Here is a 22,362-nt window from a genome sequence, read left to right on the forward strand (position 1 = left end):
TGAGGCTGCCAGGCTAGGGTAATTACCATATCCATCCCTAGGTGAGGCTGCCAGGCTATAGGGTCATTACCATATCCATCCCTAGGTGAGGCTGCCAGGCTATAGGGTAATTACCATATCCATCCCTAGGTGAGGCTGCCAGGCTATAGGGTAATTACCATATCCATCCCTAGGTGAGGATGCCAGGCTAGGGTCATTACCATATCCATCCCTAGGTGAGGCTGCCAGGCTATAGGGTAATTACCATATCCATCCCCACTGCCAGGCTAGGGTCATTACCATATCCATCCCTAGGTGAGGCTGCCAGTCTATAGGGTAATTACCATATCCATCCCTAGGTGAGGCTGCCAGGCTATAGGGTAATTACCATATCCATCCCTAGGTGAGGCTGCCAGGCTATAGGGTAATTACCATATCCATCCCTAGGTGAGGCTGCCAGGCTATAGGGTAATTACCATATCCATCCCTAGGTGAGGCTGCCAGGCTATAGGGTCGTTACCATATCCATCCCTAGGTGAGGCTGCCAGGCTATAGGGTCGTTACCATATCCATCCCTAGGTGAGGCTGCCAGGCTATAGGGTCGTTACCATATCCATCCCTAGGTGAGGCTGCCAGGCTATAGGGTCATTACCATATCCATCCCTAGGTGAGGCTGCCAGGCTATAGGGTCATTACCATATCCATCCCTAGGTGAGGCTGCCAGGCTATAGGGTCATTACCATATCCATCCCTAGGTGAGGCTGCCAGGCTATAGGGTCATTACCATATCCATCCCTAGGTGAGGCTGCCAGGCTATAGGGTCATTACCATATCCATCCCTAGGTGAGGCTGCCAGGCTATAGGGTCATTACCATATCCATCCCTAGGTGAGGCTGCCAGGCTATAGGGTCATTACCATATCCATCCCTAGGTGAGGCTGCCAGGCTATAGGGTCGTTACCATATCCATCCCTAGGTGAGGCTGCCAGGCTATAGGGTCGTTACCATATCCATCCCTAGGTGAGGCTGCCAGGCTATAGGGTCGTTACCATATCCATCCCTAGGTGAGGCTGCCAGGCTATAGGGTCGTTACCATATCCATCCCTAGGTGAGGCTGCCAGGCTATAGGGTCGTTACCATATCCATCCCTAGGTGAGGCTGCCAGGCTATAGGGTCGTTACCATATCCATCCCTAGGTGAGGCTGCCAGGCTATAGGGTCGTTACCATATCCATCCCTAGCTGAGGCTGCCAGGCTATAGGGTCGTTACCATATCCATCCCTAGGTGAGGCTGCCAGGCTATAGGGTCGTTACCATATCCATCCCTAGGTGAGGCTGCCAGGCTATAGGGTCGTTACCATATCCATCCCTAGGTGAGGCTGCCAGGCTATAGGGTCGTTACCATATCCATCCCTAGGTGAGGCTGCCAGGCTATAGGGTCGTTACCATATCCATCCCTAGGTGAGGCTGCCAGGCTATAGGGTCGTTACCATATCCATCCCTAGGTGAGGCTGCCAGGCTATAGGGTCGTTACCATATCCATCCCTAGGTGAGGCTGCCAGGCTATAGGGTCGTTACCATATCCATCCCTAGGTGAGGCTGCCAGGCTATAGGGTCGTTACCATATCCATCCCTAGGTGAGGCTGCCAGGCTATAGGGTCGTTACCATATCCATCCCTAGGTGAGGCTGCCAGGCTATAGGGTCGTTACCATATCCATCCCTAGGTGAGGCTGCCAGGCTATAGGGTCGTTACCATATCCATCCCTAGGTGAGGCTGCCAGGCTATAGGGTCATTACCATATCCATCCCTAGGTGAGGCTGCCAGGCTATAGGGTCATTACCATATCCATCCCTAGGTGAGGCTGCCAGGCTATAGGGTCATTACCATATCCATCCCTAGGTGAGGCTGCCAGGCTATAGGGTCATTACCATATCCATCCCTAGGTGAGGCTGCCAGGCTATAGGGTCATTACCATATCCATCCCTAGGTGAGGCTGCCAGGCTATAGGGTCATTACCATATCCATCCCTAGGTGAGGCTGCCAGGCAATAGGGTCATTACCATATCCATCCCTAGGTGAGGCTGCCAGGCTATAGGGTCATTACCATATCCATCCCTAGGTGAGGCTGCCAGGCTATAGGGTCATTACCTTATCCATCCCTAGGTGAGGCTGCCAGGCTATAGGGTCATTACCATATCCATCCCTAGGTGAGGCTGCCAGGCTATAGGGTCATTACCATATCCATCCCTAGGTGAGGCTGCCAGGCTATAGGGTCATTACCATATCCATCCCTAGGTGAGGCTGCCAGGCTATAGGGTAATTACCATATCCATCCCTAGGTGAGGCTGCCAGGCTATAGGGTAATTACCATATCCATCCCTAGGTGAGGCTGCCAGGCTAGGGTAATTACCATATCCATTCCCACTGCCAGGCTAGGGTAAATACCATATCCACCCCTAGGTGAGGCTGCCAGGCTAGGGTAATTACCATATCCATCCCTAGGTGAGGCTGCCAGGCTAGGGTAATTACCATATCCATCCCTAGGTGAGGCTGCCAGGCTATAGGGTAATTACCATATCCATCCCTAGGTGAGGCTGCCAGGCTATAGGGTAATTACCATATCCATCCCTAGGTGAGGCTGCCAGGCTAGGGTAATTACCATATCCATTCCCACTGCCAGGCTAGGGTAAATACCATATCCACCCCTAGGTGAGGCTGCCAGGCTAGGGTAATTACCATATCCATCCCTAGGTGAGGCTGCCAGGCTATAGGGTCATTACCATATCCATCCCTAGGTGAGGCTGCCAGGCTATAGGGTAATTACCATTTCCATCCCTAGGTGAGGCTGCCAGGCTATAGGGTAATTACCATATCCATCCCTAGGTGAGGCTGCCAGGCTATAGGGTAATTACCATATCCATCCCTAGGTGAGGCTGCCAGGCTAGGGTAATTACCATATCCATTCCCACTGCCAGGCTAGGGTAAATACCATATCCACCCCTAGGTGAGGCTGCCAGGCTAGGGTAATTGCCATATCCATCCCTAGGTGAGGCTGCCAGGCTAGGGTAATTACCATATCCATCCCTAGGTGAGGCTGCCAGGCTATAGGGTAATTACCATATCCATCCCTAGGTGAGGCTGCCAGGCTATAGGGTAATTACCATATCCATCCCTAGGTGAGGCTGCCAGGCTAGGGTAATTACCATATCCATTCCCACTGCCAGGCTAGGGTAAATACCATATCCACCCCTAGGTGAGGCTGCCAGGCTAGGGTAATTACCATATCCATCCCTAGGTGAGGCTGCCAGGCTATAGGGTCATTACCATATCCATCCCTAGGTGAGGCTGCCAGGCTATAGGGTAATTACCATATCCATCCCTAGGTGAGGCTGCCAGGCTAGGGTAATTACCATATCCATTCCCACTGCCAGGCTAGGGTAAATACCATATCCACCCCTAGGTGAGGCTGCCAGGCTAGGGTAATTGCCATATCCATCCCTAGGTGAGGCTGCCAGGCTAGGGTAATTACCATATCCATCCCTAGGTGAGGCTGCCAGGCTATAGGGTAATTACCATATCCATCCCTAGGTGAGGCTGCCAGGCTATAGGGTAATTACCATATCCATCCCTAGGTGAGGCTGCCAGGCTAGGGTAATTACCATATCCATTCCCACTGCCAGGCTAGGGTAAATACCATATCCACCCCTAGGTGAGGCTGCCAGGCTAGGGTAATTACCATATCCATCCCTAGGTGAGGCTGCCAGGCTATAGGGTCATTACCATATCCATCCCTAGGTGAGGCTGCCAGGCTATAGGGTAATTACCATATCCATCCCTAGGTGAGGCTGCCAGGCTATAGGGTAATTACCATATCCATCCCTAGGTGAGGCTGCCAGGCTATAGGGTAATTACCATATCCATCCCTAGGTGAGGCTGCCAGGCTAGGGTAATTACCATATCCATTCCCACTGCCAGGCTAGGGTAAATACCATATCCACCCCTAGGTGAGGCTGCCAGGCTAGGGTAATTACCATATCCATCCCTAGGTGAGGCTGCCAGGCTATAGGGTCATTACCATATCCATCCCTAGGTGAGGCTGCCAGGCTATAGGGTAATTACCATATCCATCCCTAGGTGAGGCTGCCAGGCTATAGGGTAATTACCATATCCATCCCTAGGTGAGGCTGCCAGGCTAGGGTAATTACCATATCCATTCCCACTGCCAGGCTAGGGTAAATACCATATCCACCCCTAGGTGAGGCTGCCAGGCTAGGGTAATTGCCATATCCATCCCTAGGTGAGGCTGCCAGGCTAGGGTAATTACCATATCCATCCCTAGGTGAGGCTGCCAGGCTATAGGGTAATTACCATATCCATCCCTAGGTGAGGCTGCCAGGCTATAGGGTAATTACCATATCCATCCCTAGGTGAGGCTGCCAGGCTAGGGTAATTACCATATCCATTCCCACTGCCAGGCTAGGGTAAATACCATATCCACCCCTAGGTGAGGCTGCCAGGCTAGGGTAATTACCATATCCATCCCTAGGTGAGGCTGCCAGGCTATAGGGTCATTACCATATCCATCCCTAGGTGAGGCTGCCAGGCTATAGGGTAATTACCATATCCATCCCTAGGTGAGGCTGCCAGGCTAGGGTAATTACCATATCCATTCCCACTGCCAGGCTAGGGTAAATACCATATCCACCCCTAGGTGAGGCTGCCAGGCTAGGGTAATTGCCATATCCATCCCTAGGTGAGGCTGCCAGGCTAGGGTAATTACCATATCCATCCCTAGGTGAGGCTGCCAGGCTATAGGGTAATTACCATATCCATCCCTAGGTGAGGCTGCCAGGCTATAGGGTAATTACCATATCCATCCCTAGGTGAGGCTGCCAGGCTAGGGTAATTACCATATCCATTCCCACTGCCAGGCTAGGGTAAATACCATATCCACCCCTAGGTGAGGCTGCCAGGCTAGGGTAATTACCATATCCATCCTTAGGTGAGGCTGCCAGGCTATAGGGTCATTACCATATCCATCCCTAGGTGAGGCTGCCAGGCTATAGGGTAATTACCATATCCATCCATAGGTGAGGCTGCCAGGCTATAGGGTAATTACCATATCCATCCCTAGGTGAGGACGTCTAACCAGCAGTTTGTCTCCAGAGGTCAGGACATGTTACATTTCTATAAGTGCATTTACACCCAGTTTACATTTAAAATCATACATTTTGAATACATGTCCTCAGTGCTGCACATACCATACGTTTTTATGTATAAACACTTGGTGTCTAGCGCCGGTAATACATTTAAACATGGCGCCAAGCTCTCTTTGTCTCTTTAAATATGACGCCGCAGCACAGGGGGTTAACCCTTTCAGCGCCGTGGCAAACATTTTAAACACGTGTGGACAGCCTCCGGCCACACACGTGTACATGGCAGAAACCTGCGGGCACAGGGGGCACAGTCCCTGAATGGAGGAGCTAATCACACAGCGGAGCCAATGCGTAATAACGGCTGGGTCACACGAAGCGTCACTGAGCAGTATGGGGGTGATAATAGCGCGGCACGTGGGCGGTTACATTGTACGGGAGATCATTGTGTAAGCGCAGACATGTGGACAGACGGGCGCATTAGTACCAATGATCTTTTATTCATCAGCGCGACAGAAGCGGAGCGAGATGTGTAAATGTGGGCGCAGGTCAGACGCCTGTGATCTCCGCACATCTCTGCTCATTATATTCACTAAATACAGCAACTAAATCACATAACACACATAGCACATCTGTCTGTGCAGAGAGGGAGCCCCTGGTCTTGGCACAGGAGCTGACACTTTATGGCAGGGACTGGCTGTGAGTATGTACATTATATCCTCTCCCTGCCATGCTGCTGTCTTATGGCTATGATTATTCTGCGTTACATATAACAGCCACTAGGCGGCGTCTCCCACTATCAGGGAGATGTACTAAGCCTTGGATAGAGATAAAGGACCAACCAATCAGCTCCTCTTATTTTTCAAAGATGGCAGTTAGAAGCTGATTGGTTGGTACTTAATCACCATCCACTTTATGGCTATCCAAGGCTCAGTACATCTCCCCCTATATTCCTGGCAGCAGCTGGTGGCCCCGCGCTGTCCTCTGTGTGCGCTGTGCAGGGTTATACTGTCAGTGACTGCTCTATCACTCTGCCCCTAGGTATGGAATATTGGTGGATCCCATTCAGGTGGTATCGCTCTTCCTTAAGGACCCCTATAGCTGGCCGTCGCTGTGCCTGGTGCTTGGTGAGTAAACCGTCCTTCTCTGGTGCACACAGACCACCTGTAACCCCATCCTCCCCTTATAGTGTAGTGAACGCTAATCCTACTCCTACTGCACACACACTAATCCTACTGCTACTGCACAGCCACACTAATCCTACTGCTACTGCACAGCCACACTAATCTTACTGCTACTGCACAGCCACACTAGTCCTACTGCTACTGCACAGACACACTAGTCCTACTGCTACTGCACAGACACACTAGTCCTACTGCTACTGCACAGACACACTAGTCCTACTGCTACTGCACAGACACACTAGTCCTACTGCTACTGCACAGACACACTAGTCCTACTGCTACTGCACAGCCACACTAATCCTACTGCTACTGCACAGCCACACTAATCCTACTGCTCCTGCACAGCCGCACTAATCCTACTCCTCCTGCACAGACGCACTAATCCTACTACGGCACAGCCGCTGCTCCTGCTGCGCACAGCCGCTGCTCCTGCGCTGAGCAGGGGGGCGCCTCCCCTCCGTGGCACGGGCAGCGTTGAGCAGCGGGGCGCCTCCCCTGCGTGGCATGGGCAGCGTTGAGCAGGGGGGCGCCTCCCCTCCGTGGCACGGGCAGCGTTGAGCAGGGGGGCGCCTCGACTCCGTGGCACGGGCAGCGTTGAGCAGGGGGGCCCCTCGACTCCGTGGCACGGGCAGCGTTGAGCAGGGGGGCCCCTCGACTCCGTGGCACGGGCAGCGTTGAGCAGGGGTGCGCCTCCCCTCCGTGGCACGGGCAGCGTTGAGCAGGGGTGCGCCTCCCCTCCGTGGCACAGGGCAGCGTTGAGCAGGGGGGCGCCTCCCCTCCGTGGCACTGGCAGCGTTGAGCAGGGGGGCGCCTCCCCTCCGTGGCACGGGCAGCGTTGAGCAAGGGGGCGCCTCCCCTCCGTGGCACGGGCAGCGTTGAGCAGGGGGGCCCCTCCCCTCCGTGGCACAGGGCAGCGTTGAGCAGGGGGGCGCCTCCCCTCCGTGGCACGGGCATGCAGAGAGCTGCCTTCTGTATCACCCGTTGCAGATTAATGTTTATGGTCATTTTTGTTTTTTCTCTCTCAGCTTCTAACGTGTTCATTTTGGTGTCTCTACAAGTGGAGCGTCGCCTGGCATCAGTAAGTGCGCAGTGCTGGGAATATTACCGTCTACGCACCCAGCAGGCATTGTACATCCCAAGAGCGTTAGTATCCGGGAGCCCTCTCTACACCCGCATTGTATTACATGGAGTGGCCGCAGGAGGGGTGGGCACACTGGTGGTTGGGTGGCATATTGTTAGTCACTGGCTATCTGTCCCTTCCTCGCTAATCGCCAGCGCCGTGTTAGTTATCTCCGTACTGCAAACACCGCCCTTAATAACAATGGAGGTTTCTGCCGCCTAAAGCGCTGTGGCTATATATGGCAGTGGGGTCTCTCCCCCTCGTCTAGGCTCGCTGCATTCCCAACACATGGTCATATAAAATGAGGAGGGGTATCTCCACGAGCGGAGGGTCTGCGGGGAGTGCGATATGATGGCTTCTATTTGTCTATCACACAGGGAAGATTATCGGAGCGCGTGGGCCTAGTCCTGTATACACTCATCCTTACTGGTATCCTGTGCTGCCCGGTACTGGTGGTGTTCACTGTGCCCTCTACCACTCCAGGTAATGATGTTATACCCGCCCCCTGTCTGTGTCACCCTGCTGTGGGATGGGCCGGATCCAGGTGTTATACCCGCCCCCTGTCTGTGTCACCCTGCTGTGGGAGGGGCTGGATCCAGGTGTTATACTCGTCTCAAACTTGGTCCTCAGACCCCACACAGGTCACATTTCCCGGGTCACCCAGCAGATACACAGGTGTACTCATTACTCACTGACACATTTCCCAGGTCACCCAGCAGGTGCACAGGTGTATTCATTACTCACTGACACATTTCCCAGGTCACCCAGCAGGTGCACAGGTGTATTCATTACTCACTGACACATTTCCCAGATCACCCAGCAGGTGCACAGGTGTAGTCATTACTCACTGACACATTTCCCAGATCACCCAGCAGGTGCACAGGTGTAGTCATTATTCACTGACACATTTCCCAGGTCACCCAGCAGGTGCAAAGGTGTACTCATTACTCACTGACACATTTCCCAGGTCACCCAGCAGGAGCACAGGTGTAGTCATTACTCACTGACACATTTCCCAGGTCACCCAGCAGGAGCACAGGTGTAATCATTACTCACTGACACATTTCCCAGGTCACCCAGCAGGTGCACAGGAGTATTCATTACTCACTGACACATTTCCCAGGTCACCCAGCAGGTGCACAGGTGTAGTCATTACTCACTGACACATTTCCTAGGTCACCCAGCAGGTGCACAGGTGTAATCATTACTCACTGACACATTTCCCAGGTCACCCAGCAGGTGCACAGGTGTAATCATTACTCACTGACACATTTCCCAGGTCACCCAGCAGGTGCACAGGTGTAATCATTACTCACTGACACATTTCCCAGGTCACCCAGCAGGTGCACAGGTGTAATCATTACTCACTGACACATTTCCCAGGTCACCCAGCAGGTGCACAGGTGTAATCATTACTCACTGACACATTTCCCAGGTCACCCAGCAGGAGCACAGGTGTACTCATTACTCACTGACACATTTCCCAGGTCACCCAGCAGGTGCACAGGTGTAATCATTACTCACTGACACATTTCCCAGGTCACCCAGCAGGTGCACAGGTGTAATCATTACTCACTGACACATTTCACAGGTCACCCAGCAGGTGCACAGGTGTAATCATTACTCACTGACACATTTCACAGGAGCACAGGTGTATTCATTACTCACTGACACATTTAAAAAAAATCCACAGGTGGAGGTAATTATTGTGATTCTGTGAGCAGACCTGGAAAACATGCACTGTTTGGGGTCTTGAAGACCGAGGGCTTGATTGAGACCCGGACGCTAAGCCGCGAACGCACGCTATAGCCGATAGTTGCCCGTCTGCGCCAATATGCACATGCACGAGACACTGACTGCGCTCGGGAATTGTGCGCTCGTAGTACACAGACTGGACGCTACTTTGAGTGACAGCTCCGTTTGTGGGTGGTAACGGGAAGGTGCTTGTGAACGAGGAAGTGGTGCTGCGAACGCAGGCGTGTCTGGGCGTCAAAACGGCGTTTTATGGGTGAGCATAACTAGCATGGAGGCGTCATTGTACACGTCACTTGCAGTGCTTGCGGTGGGGTAGGGCCGTCCTCCAGCGCTGCGTGCTGCTCCGATGGCTCGCCATGTTACTGAGTAATCAGACACTTCCTGGACATGACGTGCGCTAAGAAAGAAAAGGGGGCGTCTTTATACCGGCGTGCGTTCGCTCTGCCGTCGACATAGAGGGCGTCCTTAAGTCTTGCCATGCGATCACGGAATTTGCATACCCTGCTCCTGATGGCAGTGAAAGTGCGCTGCTTTGCGCTCGGGTCTGAATCGCCCCCCGAGTTTGAGAACCTGTGAGTTAGTAGATGTAATCCATGGGCCGAATGAACATCCCTGTCACAGACTATACCGGCCGGACTCTGCGGCACTGTCCTAACGCAGTCCCTGGGTCAGTCCCAGCTACAGCCTCTTAGTAATGGCATCAGCCGGGGTGCGAGGGGCAGGAGAGGAGAGAGGGCAGCGGTTTAGGAGTAGGACATTGTATAGGTGCTCATGAGGAATCGGTATTTAATGCCGGCAGCTGGACCCTGACTGGGGCTGGTGAGTACACTAACCCTCCCCTTCCAACCCCCCCTAACCCTCTCTTAGTGGTGCCTATCCCAAACCTCCTCCCCGAGTGCCTAACCCTAACCTTCCCCCCCCCCCCCTGCACCCTAAACCTAACCCTCCCGGGGTGATACCTAAACCTAACCTCCCCCTAGTGGTGCCTAACCCCCCCCTTTCCCTGCCGTAACCCTCCTGGGGGGTCCCTGATCCCCTGCGGCTAGACGGTAAGACCCCCGACTTACCTTTGTTCTGTATGCTGGGTGTCTGTATTTTGTAGTGGGGCTAATGATAGGCGTCAGGATTCCGGCGTCGGGCTGTCAGTGTCGGGATATCGGCGGGCGGGATAGTGCTCGCCGGTATACTGACTGCAGCCCGCTCATGGCGGTGTGTGTCGGTATATGTACAGTACATATGTGTTACATACTATCTATCTGTCTCTATAATGTAATGTCCCTCTCCCCACGGAGTACCGGCCCCATGCTGTCTGTGACCGATGTTCTCCTCTTGCAGTGGGAGCTGTGTAGTACATATGTGTATCCATCTCTATAATGTAATGTCCCTCGCCCCACGGAGTACCGGCCCCATGCTGTCTGTGACCGATGTTCTGCTCTTGCAGTGGGAGCTGTGTAGTACATATGTGTTACATACGTGTTACATACTATCTATCTGTCTCTATAATGCAATGTCCCTCGCCCCACGGAATACCGGCCCCATGCTGTCTGTGACCGATGTTCTCCTCTTGCAGTGGGAGCTGTGTAGTACATATGTGTATCCATCTCTATAATGTAATGTCCCTCGCCCCACGGAATACCGGCCCCATGCTGTCTGTGACCGATGTTCTCCTCTTGCAGTGGGAGCTGTGTAGTACATATGTGTATCCCTCTATAATGTAATGTCCCTCGCCCCACGGAATACCGGCCCCATGATGTCTGTGACCGATGTTCTCCTCTTGCAGTGGGAGCTGTGTAGTACATATGTGTATCCATCTCTATAATGTAATGTCCCTCGCCCCACAGAGTACCGGCCCCATGCTGTCTGTGACCAATGTTCTCCTCTTGCAGTGGGAGCTGTGTAGTACATATGTGTATCCATCTCTATAATGTAATGTCCCTTGCCCCACAGAGTACCGGCCCCATGCTGTCTGTGACCGATGTTCTCCTCTTGCAGTGGGAGCTGTGTAGTACATATGTGTATCCATCTCTATAATGTCCCTCGCCCCACGGAATACCGGCCCCATGTTGTCTGTGACCGATGTTCTCCTCTTGCAGTGGGAGCTGTGTAGTACATATGTGTATCCATCTCTATAATGTAATGTCCCTCACCCCACGGAGTACCGGCCCCATGCTGTCTGTGACCGATGTTCTCCTCTTGCAGTGGGAGCTGTGTGCGCCCTGAGCATTTACACCATCCTGTTCCTCAAGCTCTATTCCTATAAGGATGTGAACCGCTGGTGCCGGGATGGACGGCTGGTGCAGGCCAGGGCGCTAGGATGCTCTCAGTCTGGTGAGTGCAGATGTCAGCAGGTATCATCCTCGCTCTGTGACTAATGTAACCTGTTATCATTTCTTCTTCAGGGTCCACAGGGAGACCTGGGGGTATAGCTGGATCTGGATCCCGGGCACCACGCAGTTAAAGCTTTGCTCCCAGGATGCACTGGTCCATCCTCCCTATACACCACCCCAAAGCCAGAAGCGCCTCAGTTATAGTTGGTGCCCAGCCGGAGTTGGGTCACTGTGTAACGCAGGGGGGCTGATTAGCATCCCCAAAGCTGGTTTTACTTTATGATTTAATAGTTTTTGATCATCTTCAAAGCGTGGTTACCCCGCCAGCACCGCAACGGCAGTACCAATCTGGGGATCTCGGCGGGACCCCAGGGTGTGTGCTAGCCGGGCCACGCGGACATCCCGGTCTCCTGCTGGACGCATGGGGACACGTAAGGCGGGTCACCGCTGCGTTGATCCGCTCATTAGCAGTCCAAACCTCCGATCTCTGGGGACAGACCGGAGGTGCTGACTGTGGAGTCACACAATACCCTGCGCTCCACTAGACCACCAAGGACTTGTAGTTGGCGACGGAACCAGCGTCCCGGGGGTTAATTGCCGGCCAGGGGAGGCAGCCTTCCCTGTTTAATGGCTCCTCCCCTCAGCTCAGCGCGCCTTTCCACTAAGGTCTGGCTTTGCTGAGCCGTTTCCTCCTGCGGCCACGCCCCCTCTGAGGTCTCCGGCGGCCATTTTCTCTGGCTGGTGCATCGCAGATCTCTCAGGACAGCGTGTGGTCGGGTCCGCCTGTATACCTCTCCCTGGGGTTAGTGTATACAGCATTATAGCCTTCCCACACACTGAATCTGGGCGGCTGATTGTAGTGCCAGTTTGCAGTATGTGATATCTGCATTGTATGTGACTTATACTAGTGCTGACTGTGTCTGTTTTCTGATATGTCAGTGTATATCTATCCCTTTACTGCCAGCCCTAACAGGTGTAATTAGGGTGGTTCTTGGACCTCACATATATAGATTACAGTATTTGTGTGGTCTGTCACATACGGTTGTGTGCTGCACGGTGCCATATTGTTGGACCAGTGATTTGCATACACTGTGAGTGCCCAGTATAGCGCTTCCTGATTTTTATTTGTGTATCAGAAATGTCTGACAAGGAGGTCAAGCGCAATACTGCACCCACTCTGCTCTCCTGCGGGCTCTGTGCTGCACCCACTCTGCTCTCCTGCGGGCCCTGTGCTGCACCCACTCTGCTCTCCTGCGGGCCCTGTGCTGCACCCACTCTGCTCTCCTGCGGGCCCTGTGCTGCACCCACTCTGCTCTCCTGCGGGCTCTGTGCTGCACCCACTCTGCTCTCCTGCGGGCTCTGTGCTGCACCCACTCTGCTCTCCTGCGGGCTCTGTGCTGCACCCACTCTGCTCTCCTGCGGGCTCTGTGCTGCACCCACTCTGCTCTCCTGCGGGCTCTGTGCTGCACCCACTCTGCTCTCCTGCGGGCTCTGTGCTGCACCCACTCTGCTCTCCTGCGGGCTCTGTGCTGCACCCACTCTGCTCTCCTGCAGGCTCTCTGCTGCAGGGGTGAGTAAGGAGGATTTATCTCAGGATGGATTATGTGTGAGATGCTATCAGTTACCTGGCCCCTCAAACTCCCCAACAACAGGACAGGATCTCCCTTGGCCTCCATCGCGTGTCGCCTGGCGGTCCCGGACATTTTGCCCCATATGGCGTTACCTCCACAAGTCATCCTTCCATCTCCAGGATATCCTGCATTGTTTGCAGTCTACTCCTGTATCACAGTCTGTCTCTCCCTCCCAGGGGTTACCGCAGTACATGCAATCCCCTCCGGTACCACAACAGTCTGTCGTTCCCTTCCAGGGACTAACACCAGCTGTACAGCCACCCTGGGTGGATATTTTATCCAGTTCAGAGTTTGGCAGCTTCGTCTACGGCCTCTCAGACCATGTTGCGGAATGAAAGACCTCAGAAGGCCCTGTATTGTCATCCCCGTCTACACAGAGGTGTCCTCAGATGATGGGGAAGTGGCTGAGGCGTCTGATTCCCCTACACAGGAGGTGGAGCCTAAATCAAATATTAATGTTCCGGCTTTGGTGCGGGCGGTCCAATCCATACTAGATATATAGGATGACGTTCCTGCCCTTAAATCCAAATACCCTGAGTTCAAACAGGTAAAGGTGACTTCGGCAGGTTTTCCTCTCTCTGACCAGCTGGTAAAAGGTATCAGCCAAAAAAAGTGTTTGGACTCATGTTACCCATTCCCTGAGGGGCACTGTAAGAAGTGGGAATCGCCTACTGCGGTGGATTCTCATGTTACTCGCTTGATTATAAGTGCCACACTTCCCATGCCTTCCATTTCCTCCTTGAAAGATTCCACGGATAGGAAGGTGGAGACGGGCCTGAAATCTATTTACTCTCTCTCAGGAGCGGTTGCCCGTCCGTCCATGGCTATCTCATGGGTGGCTAAGGCAATAGAAGGTTGGGCAACTGTTCTGGAGGACAATTTACCTGAGGAGGCTCCTAAAGCTCAGAGGTCTTTGGTGGGCCACATTAGAGATTTGGCTGCTTATATTGGTGAGGCTACTTTGGATGCCAGTCTACTGACCTCTAAAGTCTCGGCCGCGCTGTGTCTGCTCGCCACTCCCTGTGGCTGCACTCCTGGAGGGCGGACGCTGATTCTAAAAAGGTCCTGGAGGCCTTGACCTACAATGGGGAAATATTATTTGGCCCGGACTTGGACAAAATTGTAGACACACTGGCAAAATCTAAGTCAGCATTTCTGCCATCGGAATCTGCACCTTCCAAGGCTAGAACCTTTTCCTTTTGGTCCTTTCGTCCGCAAGGAAAACCCAAAGGACAGTTGTTCCCTAGACAATCAGCGACCAAAACTACCACCAAGCCTATGAAACAGGCCTGGAACGCAAGACGCCCTGCTTCCAAGTCAGAGCATAGACCCTCAGCCTGATGGGACGGGCCTCCTTCTGCGGGATCCCAGAGTGGGAGGCTGACTTCTTCAGTTCGCCCAATGCTGGTATCAAACCACCAAGGATGCTTGGGTAAAAGAAGCGGTCTCTCAGGGGTACGCTCTCTCATTCCGGCAAAGACCTCCCCACCAAATTTTTCTGCACAAGCCATTTTTCCAACAAGAACAAGGCCCTGCAGATCCAGGAAGCCAGAGAGTCCTTGCTGAAAGCAGGAGTAATTGTACCAGTTCCGCTATCTCAACGTGGGACTGGTTATTATTCTACTCTGTTTCTGGTTAAGAAGCCGAATGGGTCTCATCGACCCATCCTCAAATCTCTGAACAAGTTCCTCAGGGTGCCCAAGTTCAGGATGGAAATTTTACGTTCCATCATACTGGCTATGGAACCTGGGGATTACATGGTATCCCTGGACATTAAGGATACTTACCTGCATATTCCCATAACGTCTTCTCACCAGCGTTATCTATGGTTTGCTATTCTGCACCAACACTTCCAGTTTCGGGCGCTGCCCTTTGGCCTATCCACCGCTCCAAGGGTCTTTACAAAAGTTATGGCTGTCATGGAAGCCCATCTGTTGAGTCAGGGTATATGACACCTGCCATACCTGGACTACCTTCTCTTGCTGGCAGGTTCTCCAGAGGTGCTTCGACACCTACGCCTGACGATCGCTTGTCTACAAGCGCATGGGTGGCTAATCAATTGGGAAAAGTCCTCCCTAATTCCCTCACAAAGGATAGTTCATTTGGGAGCCTTTCTGGATTCTCACCAGCAGAGAAACTTCCTAACTCCAGAAAAGATCTCCTCGCTGCAACTGCGAGTGCGCAGATTCCTCTGCAGTCGTCAGGTGTCAGTACACTCGGAAATGCAGGTTCTAGGATCCATGGTGTCCACATTTGACATGGTGGAATGCTCAGTTTCATTCAAGGCCCCTGCAGGGGCTGATCCTCTCCAAATGGAACAGCTTAACCCACCGGACCAAGGATCAGATGATGGTGCTCTCTCTGGAGGTGCGCCTGTCTCTGTCTTGGTGGCTCCTGACACCTCATCTCACCAACAGTCGCACCTTTTGGATCCCGGACTGGGTTCTCCTAATGATGGATGCCAGTCTCCAGGGCAGGGGCGCAGTGACCGGTCCGCACTCATTCAGAGCCGTTGGACAGCAGTCGAAGCAGCTCTGCCCATCAACATATTGGAACTTTGGGCCGTGTACAGGGCCCTCAGGATGGCAAGTCACATTCTTCACGGAAAGAACACGCAGGTTCAGTCCGACAACGCCACCACAGTGGCTTACATCAACCATCAGGGAGGCACTCGAAGTTGGGCAGCTATGACAGAAGTGTACCGCATTCTGACATGGGCGGAGTGCCACCTCCCGGCAATTTCGGCAGTGTTTATTCCAGGAGTTCTCAATTGGGAAGCGGACTTCCTCAGCCGTCATGACGTGCATCCAGGGGAATGGTCTCTTCACCAAGAGGTGTTTCAACTCCTAGTGGATAAATGGGGCCTCCCGGAGGTGGACCTCATGGCCTCCCGACACAATCACAAGTTACCAGTGTATGGGTGCAGAACAAGAGATGCAGAAGCAAGCTTTGTGGACCCTCTGTCAGTAAAGTGGCTCTTCCAGTTTGCGTAGCTCGTTTCCTCCAATATCCCTGCTTCCTCTGGTTCTTTGGAAGTTCAAGCAAGACTGAGGCACAGTCCTGCTCGTGGCTCCAGCTTGGCCCAGACGTCTTTGGTACTCGGATCTTCAGAGTCTCTCCATCGACACTCCGTTCCTGCTCCCTCAACGTCTGAACCTTTTGTCTCAGGGTCCTTGCCTTTACCCGGACCTGGATCGTCTGTCTTTGATGGCGTGGCTCTTGAGACATCCATCCTAAGGTCCAAGAAATTCTCTAGCTCAGTCATCAGCACGATGCTCCGAGCACGTAAGCCTGCTTCGGCCAGAATATACCACAGTGGGTGGCATACATATTTCCAGGGTGTGTCTCTCTAGATTACGACACTCAGGTGTTTCGTGTTTCCAGGATTCTGGCATTCCTTCAAGCAGGATTGAACCTCTGCCTTCGTCTGGCTTCGTAGAAAGTACATGTCTCCGCACTGTCAGTGTGGTTCCAACGAAGGATAGCTCCGCTCCTGGATATCCACACCTTTCTACAGGGTGTTCTCCGGATTCAACCTCCCTTTGTCCCACCTGTGGCTCCTTGGGATTTGACGGTTGTTCTTCAGGCCCTCCAGGGTCTTCCATTTGAACCACTAGGTTCGGTGGATCTCAAGTGGTTAACGGCCAAGACACTCTCTCCTGGCAATTGCTTCTGCCAGGAGGGTGTCAGAATTGGGGGTGCTGTCCTGTCGTCCACCCTTCCTGATATTTCACGTGGACAGGACTGTTCTTCGTACTCGCCCTGAATTTCTTCCTAAAGTGGTTTCTAATTTCCATATTAATCAGGAAATTATTGTACCGGCCTTTCAGTCACCTGATCTCTCGGCAGGTGAGGCCTCATTGGATGTGGTCCGTGCTATCCGGATTTATGTGGACCGTACCAGTTCTCTTCGGAAATCAGACTCCTTATTTGTGCTCTATGGATTTCACAAAAAAGGATGGCCAGCCAATAAACAAACATTGGCCAGATGGCTTCGTATGACTATCTCAGAGGCCTACACGCAGGCAGGCTTGCCTGTTCTGGCTTCTGTTACTGCTCATTCTACTCGGTCTGTGGACCACTCGTGGGCAGCTCGCCGTGGCGCCTCGGCTGTTCAGCTTTGCAAGGCGGCCACGTGGTCTCCCATTCAGACCTTTCTAAGGTTCTATGCATTTGATACCTTCGCCTCTCTGGATGCTACGTTTGGGCGCCAGATTCTCCTCTCAGCGCAGGAGCGTCCCCACCCTTAATTGGACTGCTTTTGGACATCCCCAAGGTCTCCTGTGGAGCCTATGGACCCTGAAGAAGAAAATGAAAGTTATGGTAAGAACTTACCTTTGTTAACTTTCTTCGAAGTCCATAGGGTCCACAGGGCACCCGCTCTGACGCACCTGGCTTCATATGGGCTATGTGGCTGGTCACTGGTTTTCAGTCTCCCTCTGTGAGTGTGATTCCCGAGTGTTCCAGTCTTCCTTCTCTCTTTTTCCTCCTTTGGCTACTTACCAACTGAGGTGCCTCTGGCTTGGGGGTGGGCTATAGGGAGGATGGACCAGTGCATCCTGGGAGCTAAAGCTTTAACTGCGTGGTGCCCGGGATCCAGAGCCAGCTATACCCCAAGGTCTCCCTGTGGACCCTATGGACTTTGAAGAAAGAGAGTTAACAAAGGTAAGTTCTTACCATAACACTAATTTTTCCATGTCTCACCTGTGGGAGGGATCACCTGTATTTGGTGTGGGGGGGTCACTCATGTCTGGTGGGGGGGGGGTCACCCATGTCTGGTATGGGGACACAGAGAGGTCACCTGTGTCTGGTCTAGCCATATAGTTTATGATCTATATGCGTCTTATGTGTTTCTCTCTGCGTTCTGACTCCTCATGTCTCAGCTCCACTAATAATGAAAGCTAACGGAGAGGTGGGGAAGAAGGTGGTGTCTTACCCCGGGAATCTGACACACAGAGGTAAGCGGTACATGTCCTGCTGCCCCTCCACACTTCCCCTAATGTACCCTAATCTCATGCGGTTCTCTATTTCCCTCAGACATATATTACTTCGTGCTCGCTCCCACGCTCTGCTACGAGCTCAACTTCCCACGTTCCCCGCGGATTCGCAAGAGGTTTCTTCTCAGGCGGCTTCTGGAGATGGTGAGAGGAACATGGCCAATGAGTCTGCACCCGCTCACTAGGGCTGTCCCCCCAACCCCGTCACACCCGCTCACTACTGCTGTCTCCCCATCCCCATCACACCCGCTCACTACGGCTGTCCCCCCAACCCCATCACACCCGCTCACTACGGCTGTCCCCCCAACCCCTTCACACCCGCTCACTACGGCTGTCCCGCCAACCCCCTCACACCCGCTCACTACGGCTGTTCCCCCAATCCCGTCACACCCGCTCACTACTGCTGTCTCCCCAATCCCTTCACACCCGCTCACTACGGCTGTCCCCCCAACCCCCTCACTACGGCTGTCACCCCAACCCTCACTCACACCTGCTCACTACGGCTGTCCCCCCAACCCTCTCACACCCGCTCACTACGGCTGTCCCCCCAACCCGCTCACTACGGCTGTCACGCCCGATCACTACGGCTGTCCCCCCAACCCCCTCACACCCGCTCACTACGGCTGTCCCCCCAACCCCTTCACACCCGCTCACTACGGCTGTCCCGCCAACCCCCTCACACCCGCTCACTACGGCTGTTCCCCCAATCCCGTCACACCCGCTCACTACTGCTGTCTCCCCAATCCCTTCACACCCGCTCACTACGGCTGTCCCCCCAACCCCCTCACTACGGCTGTCACCCCAACCCTCACTCACACCTGCTCACTACGGCTGTCCCCCCAACCCTCTCACACCCGCTCACTACGGCTGTCCCCCCAACCCCCTCACGCCTGCTCACTACGGCTGTCCCCCCCAACCCCCTCACGCCTGATCACTACGGCTGTCCCCCCAACCCGCTCACTACGGCTGTCACGCCCGATCACTACGGCTGTCCCCCCAACCCCCTCACACCCGCTCACTACGGCTGTCACACCCGCTCACTACGGCTGTCCCCCCAACCCCCTCACACCCGCTCACTATGGCTGTCCCCCCAACCCCTTCACACCCGCTCACTACGGCTGTTCCCCCAATCCCGTCACACCCGCTCACTACTGCTGTCTCCCCAATCCCTTCACACCCGCTCACTACGGCTGTCCCCCCAACCCCCTCACTACGGCTGTCACCCCAACCCTCACTCACACCTGCTCACTACGGCTGTCACCCCAACCCTCACTCACACCTGCTCACTACGGCTGTCCCCCCAACCCCCTCACGCCTGCTCACTACGGCTGTCCCCCCAACCCCCTCACGCCTGATCACTACGGCTGTCCCCGCAACCCCCTCACGCCTGATCACTACGGCTGTCCCCCCAACCCGCTCACTACGGTTGTCACGCCCGATCACTACGGCTGTCCCCCCAACCCCCTCGCACCCGCTCACTACGGCTGTCACACCCGCTCACTACGGCTGTTCCCCCAACCCCCTCACACCCGCTCACTATGGCTGTCACACCCGCTCACTACGGCTGTCCCCCTAACCCCCTCACACCCGCTCGCTACGGCTGTCCCCCCAACCCCTCACACCCGCTCACTAGGGCTGTCCCCCCAACCCCCTCACACCCGCTCACTAGGGCTGTCCCCCCCAACCCGCTCACTAGGGCTGTCCCCCCCAACCCGCTCACTAGGGCTGTCCCCCCCAACCCGCTCACTAGGGCTGTCCCCCCCCAACCCCCTCACTAGGGCTGTCCCCCCCCAACCCCCTCACTAGGGCTGTCCCCCCCCAACCCCCTCACTAGGGCTGTCACGCCCGATCACTACGGCTGTCCCCCCAACCCTCTCACACCCGCTCACTACGGCTGTCACACCCGCTCACTACGGCTGTCCCCCTAACCCCCTCACACTCTTACACCCGCTCACTACGGCTGTCCCCCCAACCCCCTCACACCCGCTCACTAGGGCTGTCCCCCCAACCCCCTCACACCCGCTCACTAGGGCTGTCCCCCCCCAACCCCCTCACTAGGGCTGTCCCCCCCCAACCCCCTCACTAGGGCTGTCACGCCCGATCACTACGGCTGTCCCCCCAACCCCCTCACACCCGCTCACTACGGCTGTCACACCCGCTCACTACGGCTGTCCCCCTAACCCCCTCACACTCTTACACCCGCTCGCTACGGCTGTCCCCCCAACCCCCTCACACCCGCTCACTAGGGCTGTCCCCCCAACCCCCTCACACCCGCTCACTAGGGCTGTCCCCCCAACCCCTTCACACCCGCTCACTACGGCTGTCCCCCCAACTGTATGGCCGTACTCTGACCCTCATCAGACTTGGATGTCCCTGCTCCCCTTACAGGTATGCAGGCCGCCTTGGGTCTGACTGTCTCTTCTCCCCTTATACACAGCTGTTCATCATGCAGCTCCTAGTCGGTCTCATCCAGCAGGTGAGTCCTTGTCTGTCACTACTAAGATGCTAGTCCAATGGGAAATAGCATAAACCAGAGTTCTAGATATGAGTAGAGTTTAGTGTGAATGGACTAGGAGCGTGGGGTCACTAGTGGGATTTAGACGTGCCCTAGATAAGAGTTAATATATATAAATGGGAAGATAGTGGGGTATAGAAAGATAGTAGTGGCGGTAAGTCAGTAGACACATTACTGGTAGTTGGGTTATAGTAGTGGAGGAGGAGGAGACATTACTGGTAGTTGGGTTATAGTAGTGGAGGAGGAGGAGACATTACTGGTAGTTGGGTTATAGTAGGGAGGCGGGAGGAGACATTACTGTTAGTTGGGTTATAGTAGGAGAGGAGGGAGGAGACATTACTGGTAGTTGGGTTATAGTATGGGAGGAGGGAGGAGACATTACTGGTGGTTGGGTTATAGTAGTAGTGGAGGTGGGAGGAGACATTACTGGTAGTTGGGTTATAGTAGTGGAGGAGGAGGAGACATTACTGGTAGTTGGGTTATAGTAGTGGAGGAGGAGGAGACATTACTGGTAGTTGGGTTATAGTAGTGGAGGAGGAGGAGACATTACTGGTAGTTGGGTTATAGTAGGGGAGGAGGGAGGAGACATTACTGGTAGTTGGGTTATAGTAATGGAGGAGGGAGGAGACATTACTGGTAGTTGGGTTATAGTAGTGGAGGAGGAGGAGACATTACTGGTAGTTAGGTTATAGTAGGGGAGGAGGGAGGAGACATTACTGGTAGTTGGGTTATAGTAGGGGAGGAGGGAGGAGACATTACTGGTAGTTGGGTTATAGTAGTGGAGGAGGGAGGAGACATTACTGGTAGTTGGGTTATAGTAGGGGAGGAGGAGGAGACATTACTGGTACTTGGGTTATAGTAGGGAGGCGACATTACTGGTAGTTGGGTTATAGTAGTAGTGGAGGAGGGAGGAGACATTACTGGTAGTTGGGTTATAGTAGTGGAGGAGGGAGGAGACATTACTGGTAGTTGGGTTATAGTAGTGGAGGAGGGAGGAGACATTACTGGTAGTTGGGTTATAGTAGTGGAGGAGGGAGGAGACATTACTGGTAGTTTGGTTATAGTAATGGAGGAGGGAGGAGACATTACTGGTAGTTGGGTTATAGTAGGGAGGAGGGAGGAGACATTACTGGTAATTGGGTATATAGTAGGGGAGGAGGGAGGAGACATTACTGGTAGTTGGGTTATAGTAGGGGAGGAGGGAGGAGACATTACTGGTAGTTGGGTTATAGTAGGGGAGGAGGGAGGAGACATTACTGGTAGTTGGGTATATAGTAATGGAGGAGGGAGGAGACATTACTGGTAATTAGGTTATAGTAGTGGAGAAGGGAGGAGACATTACTGGTAATTGGGTATATAGTAGGGGAGGAGGGAGGAGACATTACTGGTAGTTTGGTTATAGTAGTGGAGGAGGGACTAAACATTACTGGTAGTTGGGTTATAGTAGTGGAGGAGGGAGGAGACATTACTGGTAGTTCGGTTATAGTAGGGGAGGAGGGAGGAGACATTACTTGTAGTTGGGTTATAGTAGTAGTGGAGGAGGGAGGAGACATTACTGGTAGTTGGGTTATAGTAGAGGAGGAGGAGATATTACTGGTAATTAGGTTATAGTAGGGGAGGAGGGAGGAGACATTACTGGCAGTTGGGTTATAGTAGTGGAGGAGGGAGGAGACATTACTGGTAGTTGGGTTATAGTAGGGG

At 53.8% G+C, this 22,362-nt stretch overlaps 1 protein-coding gene across 1 annotated transcript in view; it reads left to right on the forward strand.

Annotated features, from left to right (window-relative positions):
* The window catches only part of DGAT1 (diacylglycerol O-acyltransferase 1), a 117,609-nt gene that overhangs the window by 39,979 nt on the left and 55,268 nt on the right, over nt 1-22,362 (forward strand). The window contains exons 4-10 of the mRNA XM_088448593.1: nt 6,174-6,259; nt 7,342-7,394; nt 7,814-7,919; nt 11,391-11,519; nt 18,033-18,107; nt 18,187-18,290; nt 20,584-20,622. Coding sequence (XP_088304719.1) covers nt 6,174-6,259; nt 7,342-7,394; nt 7,814-7,919; nt 11,391-11,519; nt 18,033-18,107; nt 18,187-18,290; nt 20,584-20,622 — 592 coding nt within the window. The remainder of the gene's footprint in view (nt 1-6,173; nt 6,260-7,341; nt 7,395-7,813; nt 7,920-11,390; nt 11,520-18,032; nt 18,108-18,186; nt 18,291-20,583; nt 20,623-22,362) is intronic.

This window comes from Taudactylus pleione, unplaced genomic scaffold (genome assembly GCF_031769625.1).
Source record: "Taudactylus pleione unplaced genomic scaffold, aTauple2 ptg000460l, whole genome shotgun sequence".
NCBI lineage: Eukaryota > Metazoa > Chordata > Amphibia > Anura > Myobatrachidae > Taudactylus > Taudactylus pleione.